Here is a 21261-nt window from a genome sequence, read left to right as displayed (position 1 = left end):
CCGCAGCCAATGGAGACGGCGATTCTAGTTCGGGTCCGCCCCAAAGGCTGACAGACACGGATGTCGCCCAATGGGCGAGCGCGATGCTGAAAACTCAACCAATCCCTTCGGGAGGTGGGCGGAGTGTGGGCCAGGGGGTTGGCGGCGCCGTGTCATGGAGGCTCAGTCTCGGAGCAGCCATTGAAGGGGCCGGAGCTGCGGGCTGCGTGTGTGCGCGCGTGTGGAAGTGTGTGTGCGTGTGCGCGCGCGAGTGTGCGGACTAGGCGGCGGGGGCAGCCGAGTTAGAGTCTCAACTCCCCGGGCTCCGCGTGCTGCTCGCCTCCCCCACCCCGGCCGCGGCGGTGGGCGTTCTGCGTGCGTTTCTCCTCATTCATTTCCGAATATTTGGACGTCGCGGTCTGGGGGGGCCGCGGGCCGGCGGGCGGGGGTCAGGGAGGCGCGCGCGAGCGGCCGAGCAGGAGGCGGCCATGGAGATGAAGAAGAGGATCAACCTGGAGTTGCGGAACCGAGCCCCGGAGGAGGTGAGATGACTCAGCCCCTCCCCTCCCGGCGATCGGCCGCGCGGGGGGTCTGGTTTCGGGGTTCCGGGCGGCTGGCGGGGAGGGCGGTGATCAACTCCCCCGGGCGCGGGGGGGCCGCTTCATTTCAAGTTTCGGATCGCGAAGCTCTTCCACTTAAAATGGCGAAGGGCTTAAGTTTCCAGGGGCGTTTTTGTGTGCGCGGGGCTGAGCCCCCGGCGCCCCGAGGGGCGGGCGCGCGAACCCCGGGGGCGGGCGGCGGGCGTCGGGGCCACCCCGCCGCGGCGCCCCGAGTTCCCCCCGGCGCGGCCGGCGGCGTGGGCGCGACCCCCGGCGCCCCCCGGCCCGTCGCCGCCCAAGTTCGCCCAACTTTCCCGCGGCGCGGCCAACTCGTCCGCGGGGCGCGGGCTGGGCCCGGCGTGCGCGGGGCGCGGGGGGCGCGCGGGGCGCCGAGCCCACCCCGGGAGCGGCGCGCGGCCGCGGGAATCTGGGTCAGCGGCGCCCCGGGCAGGCGGGGGCGGGCGGGGACCTGGGGTCCCCCGGGACGGCGCGCGGCGAGTGTCCCCCGCGGCGGCCGGGGTCGGGGCGCGGGGCTGCGGGCGCGCTCGGCCGCGGGCGCCGAGTTAAAGAGACGCGGGGAGGGGCCTCGCGAGGCGGGGTCACCTCAACTTTCCGAGGGTCCGCGGGGGGGCGCTTCCGGCGCCGCCCCTCCCGGCCCGCCCGCCCGCCCGCGCCGCGCCCCCTCTCTTCCGCGGGGCTCCCGGGGGCGCGGGGCCGCGGCGGAGGGGAGCCCCGAGATCTCGCCACGCCGAGGCACCCCAGGATGCCGCCGAAGCGCCGGGGCTCCGTCCGCACATCTGCATCTTTTTCGCGGGGGTCGGGTGGGCCGCGGGGTGCAGCGCGGGGCCCCAGGTCTTTCCGCGCTTCCTTAGCTCCCCCTTCCGAGCCTGCTCCCCGAGGTGGCAGGTGGCGGGAGGGCGCCGCAGCCGCCGCGGGCAGGGCCGTCCGGCGAGGGGCGAAGTTGGGGGCCTGCAGCGGGGGGCGCGCGCCCCGGGACGCGGCCGAGCTGCACCCGAGCGGGGCTGCTGCAGCCGGGCGGCCGGGGACGGCCGCTCCCGCCCGGCCCGTGCGCTCGCCCCGTCCCGGGCAGTTTCCTCGCCAGCGCGGGGAGCGCCGGATGTTGCCGGGGTCAGCCTCGCCTTCCTCCCCGGTGCAGTAACGGTCTCCTGCTGGGGCGGCTCTGCGGCGTGCGGGGCGCTCCCCGCGTTTGTTCCTCGCTTTCCTCCTTCGGACACACCGAAGGGTGGATGCTTTGTTCCAATTCCCAACTAGCAAATGGAGTCTCAGGGCGGCCAAGTGGTTACTCCAGTGGAAGAACTGGTTTTCTGACACCAAACTTTGCAGTGTGTTCCTCCACGCCGTGCAGCCGCAGCCGGCCCGGCCCCAAACCCGCGGGCCCGGCCTCCCTCGTGCCAGCAGGAGGTCTCCGGGCCTCGGCGCTCGCAGAAATGGTGATGCCAAAGCCCCATCCAGACAGAGGGCGGCCTTCCTCGGTGTGGTGCGTGGCCCTCAGGACCGCGGATGGGTTTGGGCCTGGGAATGGAGAACCAGCGCCCCTCACCTCCCACTGCAGGGTAAACCCACTTCCACCCACACCAGAAAGTTTTGTTACTCCAACTCTGACCAGGGGGAGGAGGCAGCCCCCGGGCCCCTCAAGAATGGGAAGAAGTTCCCAAAATGCTTGCAGGGTGGCAAGAAGTAACATTTTATCAAGAATGTATTGTTCCGGGTGGTACCGCGTGGCTTCACTGTTGCTAGAACAGGTAACATCCCAAAGCAGGACTCTCAGAAGAAGCTTCTCACGTTTCTTCACCAAAGGTAGCAAGGTATTTTTTCGTTATGGTGGCATTTATCAGCCAAAGATAAGGGATTTAAAACTGAAAAGGTGAGTAAAACAGTTCGTTCTCCCTGCAGTAATCCGGCAGCTCACCCTTCCCCACCCCAGCCCTGGGGCAGAGGCTGCCGCAGGGCTCTCTCCAGGCTCTCTCGAGGCTGAGGCTCTCCAGGGCTCTCTAGAGGCTCTTTTCAGTTGATTTTTATGCCTCAGTGGTTTGAGGCACACACTGGATTCCTTATTCCAAGCTTCACTTTAAAGGGTTAACTTATAATGATGATTTTAGACTGCATTTCAGGGAGGATGAAAAGGTTTAAGGGGATGGTGGTCTTCACAGTCACATTTCCAGTGTCAGGACCCAGGGCTTTTGCTAAACAGACTGACAGCAAACGAAAGACTCACTCATGTTTTCTATTCCAGGTGACCGAATTAGTCCTTGATAATTGCCTGTGTGTGAATGGGGAAATTGAGGGCCTGAATGACACTTTTAAAAAACTAGAGTTTCTGAGTATGGCTAACGTGGAACTGAGTTCACTGGCTCGGCTGCCCAGCTTAACTAAACTTCGAAAGGTAAGTTGGCATTAGGTGTGAAAGCCTCATGGTTTCCAAGCCAATGACTATTATTATGCGTAGTTTTGGGCCAACTGAAACAACCATTCTGCTTTTTAACTAGAGGTTTCCAAGTTTTTAACAATTAAGGGGGGGAAAAGGGTTATGTAGGATTTTGCAGTCAGCTCTAATACTGCCTTTAGAAATTTAAATTTAATAATTAAGTTGCTTTATGGCGTGAATTTGGATTAACACCAACCTAATATTTTTTTTGAAACCTAAAATCCAACTATATATAATCAGAACAAAGCCCCTATATAGGGATTCTAATATGTTATTTGGTGGCTTTAGTGGGAATTTGTGACAGTCTATTGAAGCCAGAGACAATGACAGTTGTTTTTTTCCAATTTGATATATTTAAAAAAATCTTTGATCTGGGCCTCCCTGGTAGCCTTGGGGCTAACTCTCAGCACTACCACCAAGACGGCCTGAGTTCGATCCCCTGAGTTTGATCCCCAGCCAGGGAGCTACCCACATAGCAGAGCAGACCTCTCCTGAGGTCTCCCTGCTGCTCCCCTCATCAGTGTATTTCAGTAGATCCGCCTGATCTGCTCCCCACTCTGTCTCTGGTGAATCCTCTCACCCCCCGTACTTCTGGCTTACACCCCAGTTCTTCTACTCAAATAACAATCTTACAATAAAGAAGATTTTTGCTCTCTGCCCTAAGCCTTTGTCCTATTTTGTTTTCTTCCTATGTTGACTACATAGTTGGAACTTAGTGACAATATAATTTCTGGAGGCTTGGAAGTTCTGGCAGAAAAGTGTCCAAATCTCACCTACCTCAATCTGAGTGGAAACAAAATCAAAGATCTCAGCACAGTAGAAGCACTGGTAAGTTGGAAGACTTTGTCTCTGGACTTGCTTCTTTGAGTTTCCTAAGATGTGTTTGTGTTTCATCTAATCGGTTTCATTCTTATGACCCTTCTTTCTTCTTTCTTGTGATCCTGATGGTTACTGCTTTCTTTTCCTTTAGAGTAAAATTCAGATAAAATTTCTTAAGTCATTGTATTATCAACTTCAGGAGTTGAATGTCTGCTTTTAAGATTTCCAGTCCTTTCCTAAGTTCCATTCCTTTTCCGCCTTGTGTTTTGAGTTATTCCTCCTTTATCCCCTGGAAGCGTGTTGCCATGACTTTTAAAAAAGTTTGGAAGGAGGTTGAAGTTATTGACAAGTTTGGCTGGGGATTTAAGCTTTGTTACTGCCTATTTATGCACAGAGTTGGTTAGCCAAACATACTGAGTGCCTCCCACAAGTCAGGCACGAAGGTCCTGGGGATACCGCAGGGAACAGAGCACAGTTCTTAACTTTCGTGGTTTACATGGCAGGGCTCAGGGCTCATTAAGAGAAGGGGCTATACTTGATCTCATAACCCTTCATTATAAAACTCTTAAAAATCCAAGCATCATTCTCTTGGTTTCAAGTACATATTTCATTTCACAAATTGAAAGAAATAATATGGCATTATAAATCTTGAATGTAAATTTTAACTTTTTACTTTCGCAGCAAAATCTGAAAAATTTGAAAAGTCTTGACTTGTTTAACTGTGAGATCACAAACCTGGAAGATTATAGAGAAAGTATTTTTGAACTGCTGCAGCAAATCACATACTTAGATGGATTTGATCAGGAGGATAACGAAGCACCAGACTCGGAAGAGGAGGACGAGGAAGGTAATCATTTAATACTCGTAAATGTGTATAATTATAACTTCCAGTCTAGCTTTGCAAACTGGATCAGGCCTGGATATTTAGGTGTAGGGAAAAAAGATGTTAGTAAGACAAGACAAATTAAAAAAAACCAGAGTCCTAGTCTTGTATTTCTTCTTTCACATTTCTGCTAGCTTAAGGGAATTTGATTGTTATAACTTCAAGCTCCATGAAATTTTATATCTGTATAAACTCATGTAACCACCACTCAGTGGATGTGGCAACTTTAAAAAAGTACTTAAAAAACAAGCACCATTCATCGCAATATTATCCATCATCACCAGAATGCAGACATAACCCCAATGTTCATCAACACATGAATGGATAAACAAAACGTGATCTATCTTCCAATGGAAAAACAGCAATAAAAATGAAGTACTAATACATATTTTGTGAACTTTGAGAGTGAACTTTGAAAACATTTTACAGAATGAAAAAAAGACAGATATAAAAGGCGTCTACATTTTTATGGACTGTTCAGACTAGGCTAATTCATGGAGATAGGAGGTAGATTAATGGTTGCCAAGACTGGGGAGGGACTGCTAATGGGTCTGGAACTTTTTTGGGGGTGAGGGCAGTGATGGAAATGTTCCACAATTAGATAGTGAATATACAGTTTTAGATAAATGGGTGACTGACACATCAAATGGTGGAATGGCTATTGTTAGAAATGGGATACTTTGTTACTGTTGGCTGGAAAGTTTTTCACTGTAAAAGATTTGATGGATAAACAATGTTATAAAAAGATGCAAAGATCAACAAGGAGGTTTTGAGTATCCACAAGGTGCAACAAACTTTAGCGCATGTAATATTTTGATGACATTCTATGTATTGGAAGAATTTCAGTATTTAGGAACCATATTTCTCTAACAGAAAATATTATAAATGAAAAAAGCTTAAAAAAATCACCTAATATTTCCCATCTCTTGACGTAAGAGTTTGAAGTGATTGGGGCGAGGATAAAAAGGATCAGCCGGCTCACAAGAAACATTTGCCCAGCCATTATTTCTGTTTTTGTTCATCCCTTAAAATAATTTTCAAAGATGGAGATGAAGATGAGGATGATGAAGATGAAGACGAAGCTGGACCCCCTGAAGGCTACGAGGAAGAGGAGGAAGATGATGATGAGGATGAGGATGAGGATGAAGAAGAAGCCGGCTCGGAGCTGGGGGAGGGCGAAGAGGAGGTGGGCCTCTCATACTTGATGAAAGAAGAAATTCAGGTGAATAAACCCTTCTCATGTGCATCAAAAGATAACTTTTTAGGCACAGGGCTAAGGACTATGAAAAGTAAGTTGTGTAGAAATTGAGAGTTGTGGGTGTGCATGTGTGGGCCCGCCTGTCCTTTCTCCATTCTCCCCAGTTCATGCTCCAGCCGGATGCTCATGAACTCCTACTGATTCTACCCCCAGATAGCTTGTCTCTTTTTTTTTTAAGATTGATTTATTAACTTATGTGTAGAGAACTGGGGTGCAGGCCAAAGGTGCGGGGGTGAGAGGATTCATCAGAGACAGAGTGGAGAACAGAACAGGTGCATCTACTGAAACAAACTGCTGAGGGGAGCAGCGGGGAGACAGGAGAGGTCTGCTGCGCCCTCTGTGGGTCACCTCCCTGGCCTGGGATCAAGCTCAGGCCTTAGTGGTGACAGCAGTGAGACTTAACCCCTAGGCCACCAGGGACGCTCATCCCCAGATATCTTTCAAATGCATCCTGTCAGCAGCGTGGTATGGTGGAGACATTTTACAAATGTTCCTCAGCCTCAGTCTGGCATTTATAAATCTGAGATTATACCAACCTCCTGGCATTATTTGAGAGATTTAACAAGATAACATCTGTAAAGTATCCAGTTGCTCACACAGTATAGATGCTCAGGAAAGCTTTCCTTTTCCCTGATCCTACCTTCCTTCCTTTCCTCCTTTCTCTCTTTCTCTCTCTCTCTTTCTTTTTTTAAATAGTGTATGATACTTTATTTTTTATTTTTTTTTTTTTTTAAAGAATTTTTTTTTTTTATAGAGGCATGTTTTATTTATTTATTTGTTTGTTTGTTTGTTTGTTTATACAAGCACTGGGTACAGTCAGAAGCGCGGGAGGGTGAGAAAATTCACCAGAGCCAGAGCAGGGAGCAGAGCAGGCAGAAGGACCGAAGTACACTGCTGAGGGGAGCAGCGGGCGGCAGGAGAGGTCTGCACGCCATGTGGGACCCTCCTCCGGTGGCCGGGGAGCAGCCAGGGATCGAACTGGCGCCTTAGAGGCTGCGGGCAGCTTCGCAACCCAGCGCTCAGCCGCTGCGCCACCGGGGAGGCCCAGATACTTTATTTTTTTTAAAAGATTTATTTATACAAGCACTGGGTACAGTCAGAAGCGTGGGAGGGTGAGAGAATTCACTAGAGCCAGAGGGGAGAACAGAACAGGCAGACTGACGAGGTACACTGCTGAGGGGAGCAGCGGGCAGCCGGAGAGGTCTGCACGCCATGTGGGACCCTCACCCATCAGCTGGGGATTGAACCGGCGCTGCAGAGGCTGCAGGCAGCTTCACAACCCAGCGCTCAACCGCTGTGCCACCAGGGAGGCCCTCTCTTTTTTTTTAAATATTGATTTATTTATGCATACGAGAGCTGGGGTGCAGGCCAGAGGTGTGGAGGGTGAGAGGATTCACCAGGGATAGAGCGGGGAATAGAACAGGCAGATCTACTGAGATACACTGCTGAGGGGAGCAGTGGGGAGAGAGGAGAGTCTGCTGTGCCATGTAGGTCAGCTCCCTGGCCGGATCCAGATCAAACGCGTGCTGCAGTGGCTGGGGTAGCTTCATAGGTTGCGTCTTAACCCCTTGCGCCACCAGGGAGGCCCCTGTTTTAATTTTTTACTAAAATAACAGACTTGTGTTATTTTGCATTGGGCTTTTTATTTTCTCAGTTTTAGGTAATTAAAAAACAACCTCAGGGCCTCTTTGGTGGCCTAGGGCTTATGTCTCAGCGCTATCACTGCTAAGGCCTGAGTTTGATCTGCCAGGGAGTTAACTCATATATGGCGCAGCATATATGACCTCTCCTCTCTTGCCCGCTGCTCCCCTTTAGAAGTGAATTTCAGTAAATCCACCTGTTCTACTCCCTACTCTGTCTCTGAATTCTCTCACCACACACCTCTGGCCTACACCCCAGTTCTATGCAAAAACAAATAAAAACAAACCTTCAAATAATTGCAATAATTATTTATGTTTGTGACTATTGAATACTGGAAAATATTAACTGAAAAATGACATGGTCAGATGTAGAGCAAATGTCTCTAAGATAACATATAACACTGCATACAAGTCAATTCAGTCCTTGGGTGGCAAGGACCAGAGGCTTTCAATAATTAAGAAATAATTTGGATTTTTAATGAAGTCTTATTCTTAGAAACTAAGAGTCAGGAGAAGTTTGAGACAAAAACTATTGAGATTTTTAAAAATTCATCCATGGGTGAATGAATACAGAAAATGGTACATTTTTAAAAAATGGAATGTTATTCAACCATGAAAAAGAATAAAATCAGGCCTCCCTGGTGGTGCAAGGGGTTAAGTACCACCGCGCTGTGTAGCGGTCCCCAGCCTCTGCAGTAGGGGTTTGATCCCCAGCCCGCCAGGGAGCAACCCACATGGCGCAGCAGACCTCTCCTGTGTCTTCCGCTGCTCCCCTCAGCAGTGTACTTCGGTCAATCTGCCTGTTCTGTTCCTCACTCTGTCTCTGGTGGATCCTCTCAACCCCCTGCATCTCTGGCCTGTACCCCAGCATAAATAAATAAATCTTAAAAAAAATTAAAAATCTTGCCATTTGCAGCAACACTGACCTTGAAGACCTTATGCTAAGTGAAGTAAGTCTGAAAGGGAAAGACGAATACCATGTGATCTCACTTACATGTGGTATCTAAACAAAAGAAAAGGAACACCAGGCTCAGACACACACAGATTGCTAGTTGCTAGAGGAGGGTGGTGGGTAAAATGGGTAAAGGGGCCAAAAAGTACAAATTTCTAGTTACAAAATAAGTCACGGGATGTGATGTGGGCAGGGTGACCGTAGTTTAGAATATTGTATACTGGGAAGTTGCTGAGTAAATTTAAAAATTCCTCATGACAAAGAATCAAGAAAAAAATGTTCTGGTAACTCTGTATGGGGATGGATGTTAACTGGATTTATTACAGTGATCATTTTGCAATATACATAAACGCAGAATATTATAGAGCTAAAACTAATACATGTCAGTTATACCTCAATTTTAAGGCAAAAATTTTTTTAAAGATTTTATTTATGGATGCTACCCCATCCATTCTTGCTGGGGTGCAGGCCAGGGGTGGAGGATGGGGGATTGAGAGGATTCACCAGAGACAGAGGGGGAGCAGAACAGGCAGACTGACTGAAACACACTGCTGAGGGGAGCAGCGGGGAGTTGGGGGGGGGGGTCTGCTGTGGCTGAGGATAGCTCCATAGTGCTGAGACTTAACCCCTTGTGCCACCCGGGAGGCCCTTGAAAGAAAGTCTTAAAGAAATAGAAATGGAATTTGATTAATTCTTATTTGAGTTTATTTTATTTCAGTTACTCTTCAGAGGTAAGGAATTAATGTGTATAAAGAAGGTTTCATGTATATGTAGTATATTTCTTTTAAAATGGAGATGCGAACTTTAGAAGAATCGAGGATTAAGGTGGTCTTGTGCTGTTTGTCTATTCATAGTACAAATAAGGAAACATTTTTATTTCCCACTAATTAGGAAAAGACCATCGTCTCTACTGAGCAATTCTAGGGTGGAAGCTGAGTGTTTACTGAGAGATGTTATCTAATAGATATTGAAAAAGTTAACAAGCTTTGAATCAATTTAATTATATTTTGTTGAGAACAAAATCCATACAGGTAATTTGCCTTTTGCACTAGGGCTTTTCTAAATTATTAAGGAATAAATGTGATTCATAGCGCGAGTGTTTTAAAAATTGGTAATTACTTAAATATCCTCATTTACCATTCCTCGCAGATTCGAGAGGTTTAAAATCTCCTCCTTCCCTGTCTTTCCGCTCCCTTTCCACCCCCCTCACTTCTCTCCCTCTTCCTTCCTGTTCAGCTTTTATAGCTGCGGGTTTTCCTGATTGTTATTGAGGTTCCTTTTTGTCCCGTTCTACCCATCTGTTCCTTCTCTGATGTGCTCAATAGTCTGGTGAGGAAGGCTTTACAGTGTTTGGATTGATTGTGTAAGAATGGTTTGTGAGGGCCTCCCCGGTGGCGCAGCGGTTGAGGTTGAGCGAAGCTGCAGCCTCTACGGCGCTGGTTTGATCCCCTGCTGCTCCCCGGCCACCAGAGGAGGGTCCCACATGGCGCGCAGACCTCTCCTGCCGCCCGCTGCTCCCCTCAGCAGTGTACTTAGGTCCTTCTGCCTGCTCTGCTCCCCGCTCTGGCTCTGGTGAATTCTCTCACCCTCCCGCGCTTCTGACTGTACCCAGTGCTTGTATAAACAAAACAAACAAACAAATAAATAAATAAAACATGCCTCTATTAAAAAAAAAAAGAATGGTTTGTGATAAAATTGCCAGGCAGTTTAGTTTCTTGGGGGTGTCTAGCTAAATGCTGGAAAATTAGGTTCTGTTTAGCATTACTACACACAACTGGGACTGTGGATATTGTGAAAAGGGGAAGGTTGACCAAGTTTTCCTTAACTATTCAGCTACTTAGAGGTTTTTCTTTTTTAATTAATTATTTATACAAGCACTGGGTACAGTCAGAAGTGCAGGAGGGTAAGAGGATTCACCAGAGCCAGAGCGGGGAGCAGAACAGGCAAACTGATGAAATACACTGCTGAGGGGCGCAGCGGGCACAGCAGGAGAGATCTGTGCGCCATATGGGACCCTCGCCCGGTGGCCGGGGATCGAGCCGGCGCTGCGGAGGCTGCGGGCAGCTTCTCAACCCAGCGCTCAACCGCTGCGCCATCGGGGAGGCCCCCAGCTACTTTAAGTTTTTATGAAGCAGTAAACTTGTGGACTGAAGGCGAGACCCTAGAGTTGTCTGAGGCATATACTAATTAAAGTTTATTATCAAGATATGGTGATTATGATCATTTAAGAAAAATGTTTGTTAGACTTAACATAAAACGGTCAAGGAGTATGCAGTGCTTGGAAGAGATTTGTATCCCATTTGGCTATAGTAAAAAAAAAAAAGTTACAGTGTTTCAAGGCTATGTGGAAAATCTTAGCAATCCACAGCAACTCAGTCCACAACATAGTTGTAGATCAAGCTTGTGAGTTTTATTGACATTAGCTATTTTGATGTGTAGAGTTTTAGAATAGATGGAACTGGGCCTCCCTGGTGGCGCACGTTTTAAAGATAGCGCTATCAAGCTATGGCAGCCACTGCAGCACGAGTTCGATCCCTGGCCAGGGAGCTGACCCAATTGGCATAGCAGACCTCTCCTGTCTCCCCGCTACTCCTCAGCAGTGCATTTCAGTCAATCTGCCTGTTCTGTTCCCCACTCTGTTTCTGGTGAATCCTCTCACCCCCCACACCTCTGGCTTGTACCCCAGTTCTTGTATTCATAAATAATCTTTAAAAAAGTAAGTTTAAAAAAATAGAATAGAAGGAACTTAGAGATCCTTCTAGATGAGTTCTTTTTATTGATTGGAAAACTGAGGTCCAGACAGACTGAGTGACTTTTTTGGTGCATATAACTTGTGTTTGGGGATAGAATTCAGGTAATTCCTTCCTCAAGCTGTAAAATAGAAGACTGTCTTTGAAATGGAAGGAAGTTGCTTTGTCCGTTATGGTAGCCACTGGGCACAGTGTCTATTTAAATTAATTAAAATGGGGCCTCCCTGGTGGCGCAGCAGTTGAGTGCTGGGCTGTGAAGCTGCTGGCAGCTTCTACAGCACTGGTTTGATCCCCGGCTGCCAGCGAGGGTCCCACATGGTGCGCAGACTTTTCCTGCCGCGCCCGCTGCTCCCCTCAGCAGTGTATTTCATCAGTCTGCCTGTTCTGTTCCCCGCTCTGGCTCTGGTGAATTCTCTCACCCTCCCACGCTTCTGACAGTACCCAGTGCTTGTATAAATAAATAAATAAATCTTTTAAAAAATTAATTAGGGCCTCCCCGGTGGCGCAGCGGTTGAGCACTGGGTTGCGAAGCTGCCTGCAGCCTCTGCAGCGCCAGTTCGATCCCCGGCTGCTCCCCGGCTGCTCCCCGGCTGCTCCCCGGCCCCCGGAGGAGGGTCCCACATGGCGAGCAGACCTCTCCTGCCGCCCGCTGCTCCCCTCAGCAGTGTACTTCGGTCCTTCTGCCTGCTCTGCTCCCCGCTCTGGCTCTGGTGAATTCTCTCACCCTCCCGTGCTTCTGACTGTACCCAGTGCTTGTATAAATAAATAAAAATAAATCTTTAAAAAAAAAATAAAAAATTAAAATGAAATGAAAAATTCTGTCTCTCACTTGCACTGGTCACATTTCAAAGGCTCAATAGCCACATGTGTTGAGTGGTTACTGTGTAGATATAGAACATTTCCATGTTATTGAAAGTTTTGAATAGTGCCAGTCTAAATAAAATATAAGTTATTTTCAGAAGAAACTAGATTTCGTTGGGTTTTTAAAAAGAAGAAATGTAGCTAGGCAGAGGTTGTCAGAACACAGAATAACCATAGTCTTTTTTGGTGTTGCTGGAAAGTACTATTATTAAACAGTGAAAAATCCATATCATGACTTATTAATTCTCAAACTGAATATTTGAATTTCAAGGATGAAGACGATGATGATGACTATGTTGAAGAAGGGGAAGAAGAGGAAGATGAGGGTGAGTAACATTAGCCATTACAAAACTAAAGTTCAAGGTACTGATATTATTCATGGACTTTTTAAAAAATGAGTATGTTACTCAAATTACTATAGATTTCTGTGATTTGGAATCATTTCATTGAATTCTTTAAGAGGTAGAAAATTTTTTATTAAAGCAATTTTCTCAGGCATTCATTAATTCCATGAAACAAATACTTATAACACTTATTTTCGAAAGAATGAAGAGATAATGGACCCTTGAGCTCCATTAATTTTTTTATCGTCTTTTATTTGGAGTTTGTGAAGCCTTATCTACAGAGTATTTTTATCTAAGCTCTAGATAATGCTCTTAGATTTTTCTCCATGGTATTCATTATCTAAGTCTTTAATTTTTAAAATTCACTAACCACACTGTTAATGTCAAGCCCTTAGTTTCCTGACCTGTGCTTCATGATTTGTCCACAAGGGTGCATAGCAAGCTGTCGCAATTTATGGATTTTAAGTCTGTTCCATACACTGAAGTTGAGAGGAAACAACTTAAAATTTTCCTAGGCCATTAGCTTTTCATTAAAATAGTCCAAAACTTTGTAACTTAACCAACATCCATTTGTTAAGATTAAGTATCTTACAATTTTCCTTCCACTCGTCTTTTAGAAGAAGAAGGTCTTCGAGGGGAAAAGAGGAAACGAGAGGCTGAAGATGATGGTGAGGAAGAAGATGACTAGATCATTCTAAGACCAGACTCCCTCATGTCCTGGGTGTGCAATGGAGTGATCACATCTTCTCTGTTTCTTCATGTAAGATGGCCATCCCCACAGAAGATAACGTGTAACTTTTTATAGGAAAAAGTGTGGTTTTACTATTTTTGCCTTATCATTCCAAATAAGATTTACTAGTCTGTTACTGATCACATTATATGTAGAGGAAATTTTTCATTGACTTCATTGTGAAATTCTCTAGCAATTTATTTAGAATCTTAATTTTTCTAATTCAAGCTAACTGTATTAGTCATGTTTAGCCCAGAATTTAAAAAAAAAAAAACAAAGATCGCTTTTTTCACAGGTGTAGTATGGTGCATTTCCTTGATAAGGTTTAAAAGTTATTTATACATTAACTGAGATCCTAGTCGCTGGAATTTGAAATGAGCAGTCTCTTGAATGGTAACTCGATGACTATTTTGTTTTAGAGATGACCCAGAGAGCTTTAGTTTGAAGCAACGATTTTTGTGTGTGTGTGGCTAAGGGTGTTTGGGTGCTTTTTGTCATAACTTGCAAAGTAGGGGCAGAACAGATAGTAAAGGTTCTGTTCAGTAATGTAGTTCATAGATTTTGTTGGAGCATCTGAAACCTTTAAGCCAGGTGACTAATAAGATTCTATTTTTGAAGGAAAAATTGCTTATACTAATAAGTTCAGAGACATGCAGGGGAACCCTTTCTGCAAGCTGAAGATCATGACATGCCAACGGTTTGTTTTGTTTTGTTGTTGTTTAAGTGTGTAGTCTTCCTTTTCTTCTCAACGGTCCCTTTATCATCACTTTCCTTTTTTTCTTTCACTCCTCTCCCTCTATCTCAGAAAAGTTGAAAAACTTGGATACCCAGGAAAACCTTTTGTCTTATACCTCAACCACCTTTTCAGACCTGTCTCAGTTTTAAACAAGCTAGGTGAATGAAATTGAGTATTTTCTGAAATACATATATTGCTATCAGCACAGTTTTATGCAGCAGACTGCTTACTGGAAATCTTTTCCTTGGCTAATGACATGTACAGACTGTATTAGGATAAAGAATTTAAAGAAGCAGAGGAGGCTTTTGGAAGCAGCATTAGTGTTCCTCAAAAGTCAGAACAGTTAATTGCCTGTTGGTAATGAGTTGCTCAAGTGAAATTTTAAAGTTGGCTTCCCAAATGATTTAGATACCACTCTGCAAACTATATCTAATTTTTCTGTGTAGAACCTTTAATTCTTCCTGTAGTTTAAAAACATTACCAGATACTGAGCAGTTGGAAAAATATTGGAAACTAAATCAATATTAAATGAAGATTTGTTTTCAGGTCCAGCCAGTAAAACTAGAAAGGTATTTGGAATAAGTGCGAGTGTGTGTTTCCCTATATGGCTACTAAATATCTATAATAACTAGCTGAGTACATCTTCATTTTTGTTGTGGAGGCTCCATGTTCAAGGCAATTGTTTTTTTTTAATCTTGGCTATCTAGAGCTCTCCCCTCCCCCCTTGTTTAGAATAAAAGCTTTTTCAAAGTTAATGTCAGCAAATTAATTGAAATTACACTTCCATACTGGGACAGTTTAAATTACTGAACGCAGGACTGCTTCTTTAATAGTTTACAATTTATGACTTGGGGTTTTAAAGTAAAAATTAGGTGGTTAGTTGTGCATAAACTTAAAAACAACTGACTGAAATAAAACTCTTGGGATAAATTTAGTCGGAGAATTGGAATCTCCAAAGGCTAACATTTTATTCCTTTTTAACAATTGAAGTACTCTGTTTTAGTCCTACGAATTCTCATTTTACTCTATGCCAGATTATGAAAGAGTTATTTTTAGAATGAAATCAATATATTGGCTTTCTTATCAATCATCTTGTGCAATCACAATTAGGGTTCTTTGCTTTGAAAACAACACTTAGAGCCTCCTGATAACTTTTTAGACTTATTTAGCTTTGTGGGCGGTATTTTCATGCAAATAAGTAAGGGTGGGTTTTATATTTTGTAGAAGTTTTTGGTCCTATTTTAATGCTCTTTGTATGGCAGTATGTATATAGTGTGTTAAATTCCTCAAAACTCCTTAAAAGATCTTTGAAGTTAATACTTTTGTGCAACTGTGTTTTGAATAAAGCCATGACAGTGTTAAAAAACAAAGAAACACAGTACTCACGATTATTCTTTTGTTTCTGACTGTTCCCTGTGTTGTTTTTTTTTTTTTCTGTGACTGCTGTAACTTAACATTTTTGAAACCAAATTGCTTCAAATAAATTGAAGATTTGTTGTTAACGATTAGTTTCATTGTATCACATTTACTTTCTGAAGGTACCATTAGGGGCTTTAAAGGTCTTTAAAAACTGAGACACAACTTGAAAGAATTCACCTAAACTCACCTAAATACTTGGCTATGAGATGAGACATCATCATCAAATAGTTTAACTCATCATGTGCCTCAGTGACTCCTAAGAAAAAATTCTCAATTCTTTCTTTATTGCCCATTCCGAATTTCAAATTGAGCTAGTATTTTCTTGTTTTGATTGGAAATGACAGTTGAAGGAACTCTTAACTACAATGATTATAAAACTATTGTGCATTGATAAGTTTTCTAAAATGAGTCCAAACTTCCCAACTTACAATATGATATTGTGGGTTAACCTTTTTGTTCTCTCTTGGTTTTCCCGTGTAAGTGATTTTTAAAATGTTTCACCTGTAGACAGCTCTGGAATGTCTTGTGAAGTCAAGGCACAAGTATATTTAGTAATGTTTTGTGATCACTTTACTGTTTAATATTGAAATGGTTGTTTTAATCGTGGAACTCTGCTTCCTGAGGGGTGGAAAATACTGATGCATATTTCAACTCAAGGGATTGTTGAAATTAATGTTTTTTTTTTTTGTCTTTAAAAAATGAAGACTTCCTATTTGGTTAAAGAAAATGGTGGAACTACACTAAAAGATTTTAGTGGAGGTGTCAGATAATGGAACAATCAGTTCTATGAAAGACTTGAAAACACTTTCAAGTATTGTTTATTTCTTAGTCTGTATTTTATTTCCCACCCCCCTTCTGTATTTTAAAGAGGCTTTACAACATGTGACTTAAGTTGCTGAAAATTTCCCCAGTTCCTAGCACTGGATACTCTGCAGCTGTTGCTTAATAATAGCGTTCTACCACTGCATTCCTTTTTCATGTACTAATCAGTCTCAAGCAGCAAGAGCCTGGCTTGGGTAATCTGGCCTGAGGCAGCTACTTATGTTACTAGTCTACAGAACAACCCTAACTTGAAGGAAAACAGGTTATGCCACAAAATGGATATTACAAAATGAGTTGATTTCCAGGTGAATCTTTAAAAGGCCATTATACGCTCATAAAATACTTATTTCATATACATCTACCCACTTGTCTTGGTGGTTCTGGCACGGATGCAGGTTTGAGCCAGAACACCATGTGATTAACAAACAGGTATATGATTTCAATTTTATGAATTTTATGAATTATCTACAAATAATTTAAATTTTTGCCGACGCATCACTGGACCTGATCACCTGACACACCTGCAGTGTGGTCTACGGGCCACCGGCTTCACACAGACACTGGTCAGAACTGCCCTTTCTCACTGTTTGAGAAGTACCAACACCGACCGCCTCTTTAAATACTCAGACCAGGGGCCTCCCTGGTGGCGCAGGCGTTAGAACACTATCAAGCTGTTGTCAGCCACTGCCGCACGAGTTCGATTCCCAGACCAGCCACCCACATGGCGCAGCAGACTCTCCTGTCTCCCCGCTGCTCCCCTCAGCAGTGTATTTCAGTAGAACCACCTGTTCTACAGCTCCCCAAGCTCTCTGGTGAATCCTCACACCCCCACCCCCGGCCTGCACCCCAGCTCTCGTATGCATAAATAAATCTTTTTCAAAAAGTAAACACTCGGACCGCCTTGCGCTGAAGGTCATGCCTCTGCTCGCCACTTAAGCTGCCACTTTTCCTGGGCAGACTCCCTCCCCGGCCCCAGAGCTCGCTTAGTGGGTCTCTTGGCATCTTCTCCCCAGCCCAGGCTCCTGGCACCGAGGAGTCAGTGTGCCCCGCGCGGGGGAGCGAAGCGCAGGGGCAGGAACTGCACCTGTTTTAAGAACCAGAGGCCCAAGGCAGCGCCCCAGGAGCACAGCGGGGTCCGGGGACGGGGCGGGGGACGCCCCGGCGTCCTCCCCTCACCCCACCTTTCCGGGAGCCGACTCCCAGCTGCCCCGTGGAGGATCTGTTCGTAGGGAGGGACACTGCGCACAGGCCTCCGGCGAGGCTTTACTTCTCCTGCACCGGGGCCTGTGGGGGCGCCGCCCTTTTTTGCTCGGCCCCGTTGGGCACGTGACTCGCCCGCCCCGAGCGCGCCGTCGCGGGGGGCGGGAGCGGACTGGGGCGGCCGCCGTCCTTCCGCTTTCCCGCGGCTCTGGCCACGCCGGGCGCCCGCCGGGATCCGTCTCCGGGCCTCGGGGCTCCGACTCCGCGCGCCGCGGGCCCCGCGCCGCCCCTGGAGGCGCAGGCGACACGCTGCGGGGCGCGTTTGCGAGGCGACTCCTGCGCGCCAGGCCCGGGAGCGGCGCCCCCGCCCCGCCCCGGCCGTCCAGGCGCCCCCCCCGCCGCCGGCGTCTCCAACGGGGGGACGCGGGTTTGCGCGTCTGGGGAGACGGGACGCGAGGCCAGCGAGCCCGCACGCGGGTTCAGGGAAACAAAACGCGCCCCACTTCGGAGCGCGCCCCGGGCTGAGCCGCCGGGCGCACGGCGAGGCGTAAAGCGAGGTCAGCGCTCCGGCGCGCAGGGCTCCCCGCGTCGCGTGGCAGGGGCGCGCCCCCGGCGCCTGCGATTGGGCCGGAAATGCCGCAACCGCGGCCACGTGACCCCGCGGCGCCGCGCCGGAGGCCGCCAGGCTGCGCATGCGCGGAGGCCAAGCGCCCCTTCTCTTCCGGGCCCGCCGGGCGGGGAACGTGGGGTCCCCATCACCCTCCTCTCGCGTTCGCTGTTTTGCATTTTGCGGCCCCTCGGGACGATTTACGGGGCGTCTGTGTTTCCAATTCAATGTCACACACTGACCTTCCTTCCCGCGCTCGTGACGCCACCGGCGCGCCGCGGCCCCCGCTCGGGTCTCCGGGCGGCGCGGCCTCCGCGGCTTCCTCGGGCGGCCCGGCCCGGCCCGGCCCCGTCCGCGCTGGGGGGACCTTTGTCCTGTCGCTCCGCGTCTGCCCCCGGGACATAGCCCGTCACTCCGCGCCCGCCTTCCCCGGCCCTCGAGCCGGGCTGCCGCCGCCGCGCGTCTTAATAGTTGAGCCCGCGGCACCCAAGGGCCTGCGGGAGGCGTCGGGGCAGCCCCCGCTGAGAGACCCCGGAACTCTCGGGGCACGAAAAGTGTTGATGGGGTTTAACACACCTGGTTTAACACGCCTGGTTTAACACGCCTGGAACGTAGGTTGTATTTTAACAAACGTAGAATTTTTTTCCTTCTCCTAGTATGAAAGAATGGTTCCCTGGGGGAACTTTGTAAAGGTTTGTTTATGGGATTAAGACATTTTTCTGGGGCCTCCCTGGAGGCACAAGGGGTTAAGTCTCATCACTATGAAGCTGTCCGCAGCCACTGCAGCACAAGTTCGATCCCTGGCCAGGGAGGTGACCACATGGCGCAGCAGACCTCTCCTCACTCGCCGGCTGCTCCCCTCAGCAGTGGATTTCTGTAGATCTGCCTGTTCTGCTCCCCACTCTGGTGAATCCTCTCGCCCCCCGCACCTGTACCCCAGTTCTTGTATGCATGAATAAATCTTTTTTTTAAAGATGTATTTATACAAGAACCCTGGTAAGGCCAGAGGCATGGGAGGGTGAGAGGATTCACCAGAGACAGAGCGGGGAGCAGAACAGGCAGATGGACGGAAAACACTGCTGAGGGGAGCAGTGGGCAAGACAGGGGAGGTCTGCCGCAACATGTGGGTATCTCTCTGGCCGGCTGGGAATCCAACTGGCACTGCGGAGGCTGCAGACAGCATTTACAGTGCTGCGTCCAACCTGCTGCACCACTGGGGAGGCCCATAAATAAATCTTTTTTAAAAAAACTTACATTTTTCTTGTTATAGTTAGGGCAGCTGAATTGTAGTTTGTGAGAAGGGTCTCAACTATTGAAGAAAAATTGTCATCAAATTATACTTTTTATTGGAATTAGTGAAACCAGAGAAGGTTTGCTTCCGTTTGTCTTATACACCAGGACGGTTTCTTTGGAGCTATGGAAAGTGGAGGCGATAATTGAATTCGTGTGTACACTATTTATGAAAACATTAGGAGTAGACACATTTCTATAGAATTAGCAATTGTAAGCATTTAACTTCAGCAAAGCTAAAGCCAGTAATTTCTCACACATTTTCCTGGCTTTTGCAAAACCGTGACAAAATAGAGTAAAATGAAGGCTCATTTTAAGAGAGGGATGGGGACATGCAGATTTTCAGAAGCCAAGGTTGTCTGTTGAGTGACAGATTTCTTAGGAAAGGATTTTTTCTTTTGACAGCAAATATTTAGAAGCAAACCCCCCCCCCCTTTATATTGAGAGATTGTGTGTGTTTTCAGCCATATTTGGATGTGGCCACAGTATTAAAAAATATTAGTAGAGGAAGTTGACAGTGAATGTTTTTTTACACCTGCAGGGCATTGTAACTTGCTGAGAAAGGAACTGTTGCCATCTGGTCTGTGTGATGAGCCCAAAGCACTATACTGATCCTACCATAAACCTCCTTTTCTTTTTGTGTCATCTGTTCTCCCTCCCACCACTATTCTCTGTCAGCCTTGAAGTGGCTGTTGGAGCTCAGGGACAAATAAGAGGTCATATAATGTATGCCACTGCATAATGATGAAATGTCAATTCTGTGATCTGTCTCTGAGGCTCTGTTCTTGATAATGAAATACACTTCCTTTCTACATTAGGTATTATTCACTATTTTTAGTTCACATCACTGTAATGACTCTCAGGTTTTTCTGAGCTCAATCTCTACAAGCTATTTGCAATGAACACATGGAAAAAAGGAGAGGTTCTGCATAATTCCTTTCAAGTCAAGAAGGCCTATAACTATGATCAAAGGCATAAAATGTGGACTGTCCACTTACTCATTTAATAAACTTTTAAATATGTTTGTTTAAGACACCTAAGTGCTAGGGAAACACAATGAATATTTGCAATCCTACTCCTTGAAGAAAACAGTCTAATGACAAGAGAGAGGGCAAGAGAGAAATGATGGAAGGTAATGACATGACTGAGCTGACAGCTGTGCCCAGAAGCTCAGGGATTGTCAGAACCTTCATTTCCTCACTAAAGTGAAAGTCTGATCTTCCCTTTAGCAGGGCTTGATTTTTGTCAACGCAAAGCTGATCAGTTTGTGAGGTGCAGACTTGTGCCACGAAAGCTCACGAGAAACTGATGTCTAAACCAGTGTGTCAATTTATTGTTTCATAGGGACAGTGTGTATTTCCACTGACTGCACTACTCCTGTTCAATGTTCTAGCTCAGTGCTCTCCAATAGAAATATAATATTGTCTATGATTGGGAGCCACAGGGGTAATTTAAAATTTTTTAGAAGCCATATTAAAAAAGTACAAAGAATATAACATTTTTATTGAGGCTTAATCAACAAATTACATTGTATAAGTTTAAGGTATAAAATGTTTGTTATCAATCAAACATTTCTATTGCAACATAATTGCTACAGTAGCACCTTTATCATGTCACATATAGGTCTCCCCTGCTTCCCCAAAGCAGAGTGGTACTATTTAATATGACTTGGTAGGTTATTTTAGATGATCTGGGAACACTCAACATTTTTTTCTCTGTAAATTAGGAGAATAGCAGCATTCCCAGGCACTCAAATTAATCTGCCAAATAAGACCGTTCTACTTTCAGACAGTGGGGAAAACCTGTATTTATCATTTATTGTAGTGTTGACAAATGTTAAGATTTAGTCTCTTAGCTACTTTGAAGTTTATAATACAACATTGTTGACACTAGTCACTATGTTGTGCATTAGATTTCCAGAGTTTA

The 21261-nt window shown here is 46.5% G+C and overlaps 1 protein-coding gene across 1 annotated transcript; it reads left to right on the top strand.

The window, feature by feature from the left end:
* The first annotated feature begins 174 nt into the window (after positions 1-174).
* ANP32E (acidic nuclear phosphoprotein 32 family member E) lies at positions 175-15495 on the top strand. The gene is made up of 7 exons (XM_037499935.2): positions 175-521; positions 2833-2982; positions 3730-3852; positions 4525-4690; positions 5770-5948; positions 12459-12513; positions 13149-15495. The coding sequence occupies exons 1-7, from the start codon at positions 468-470 to the stop codon at positions 13217-13219; spliced, it is 798 nt and encodes a 265-aa protein (XP_037355832.1). The 5' UTR covers positions 175-467; the 3' UTR covers positions 13220-15495.
* Positions 15496-21261: the final 5766 nt, after the last annotated feature.

This window comes from Talpa occidentalis, unplaced genomic scaffold (genome assembly GCF_014898055.3).
Source record: "Talpa occidentalis isolate TD23 unplaced genomic scaffold, MPIMG_talOcc4v2.1 talOcc4.9, whole genome shotgun sequence".
NCBI classification, from domain to species: domain Eukaryota; kingdom Metazoa; phylum Chordata; class Mammalia; order Eulipotyphla; family Talpidae; genus Talpa; species Talpa occidentalis.
The sequence above is the reverse complement of the archived record's forward strand: the minus strand, read 5'-3'. Positions and strand labels throughout refer to the sequence as shown.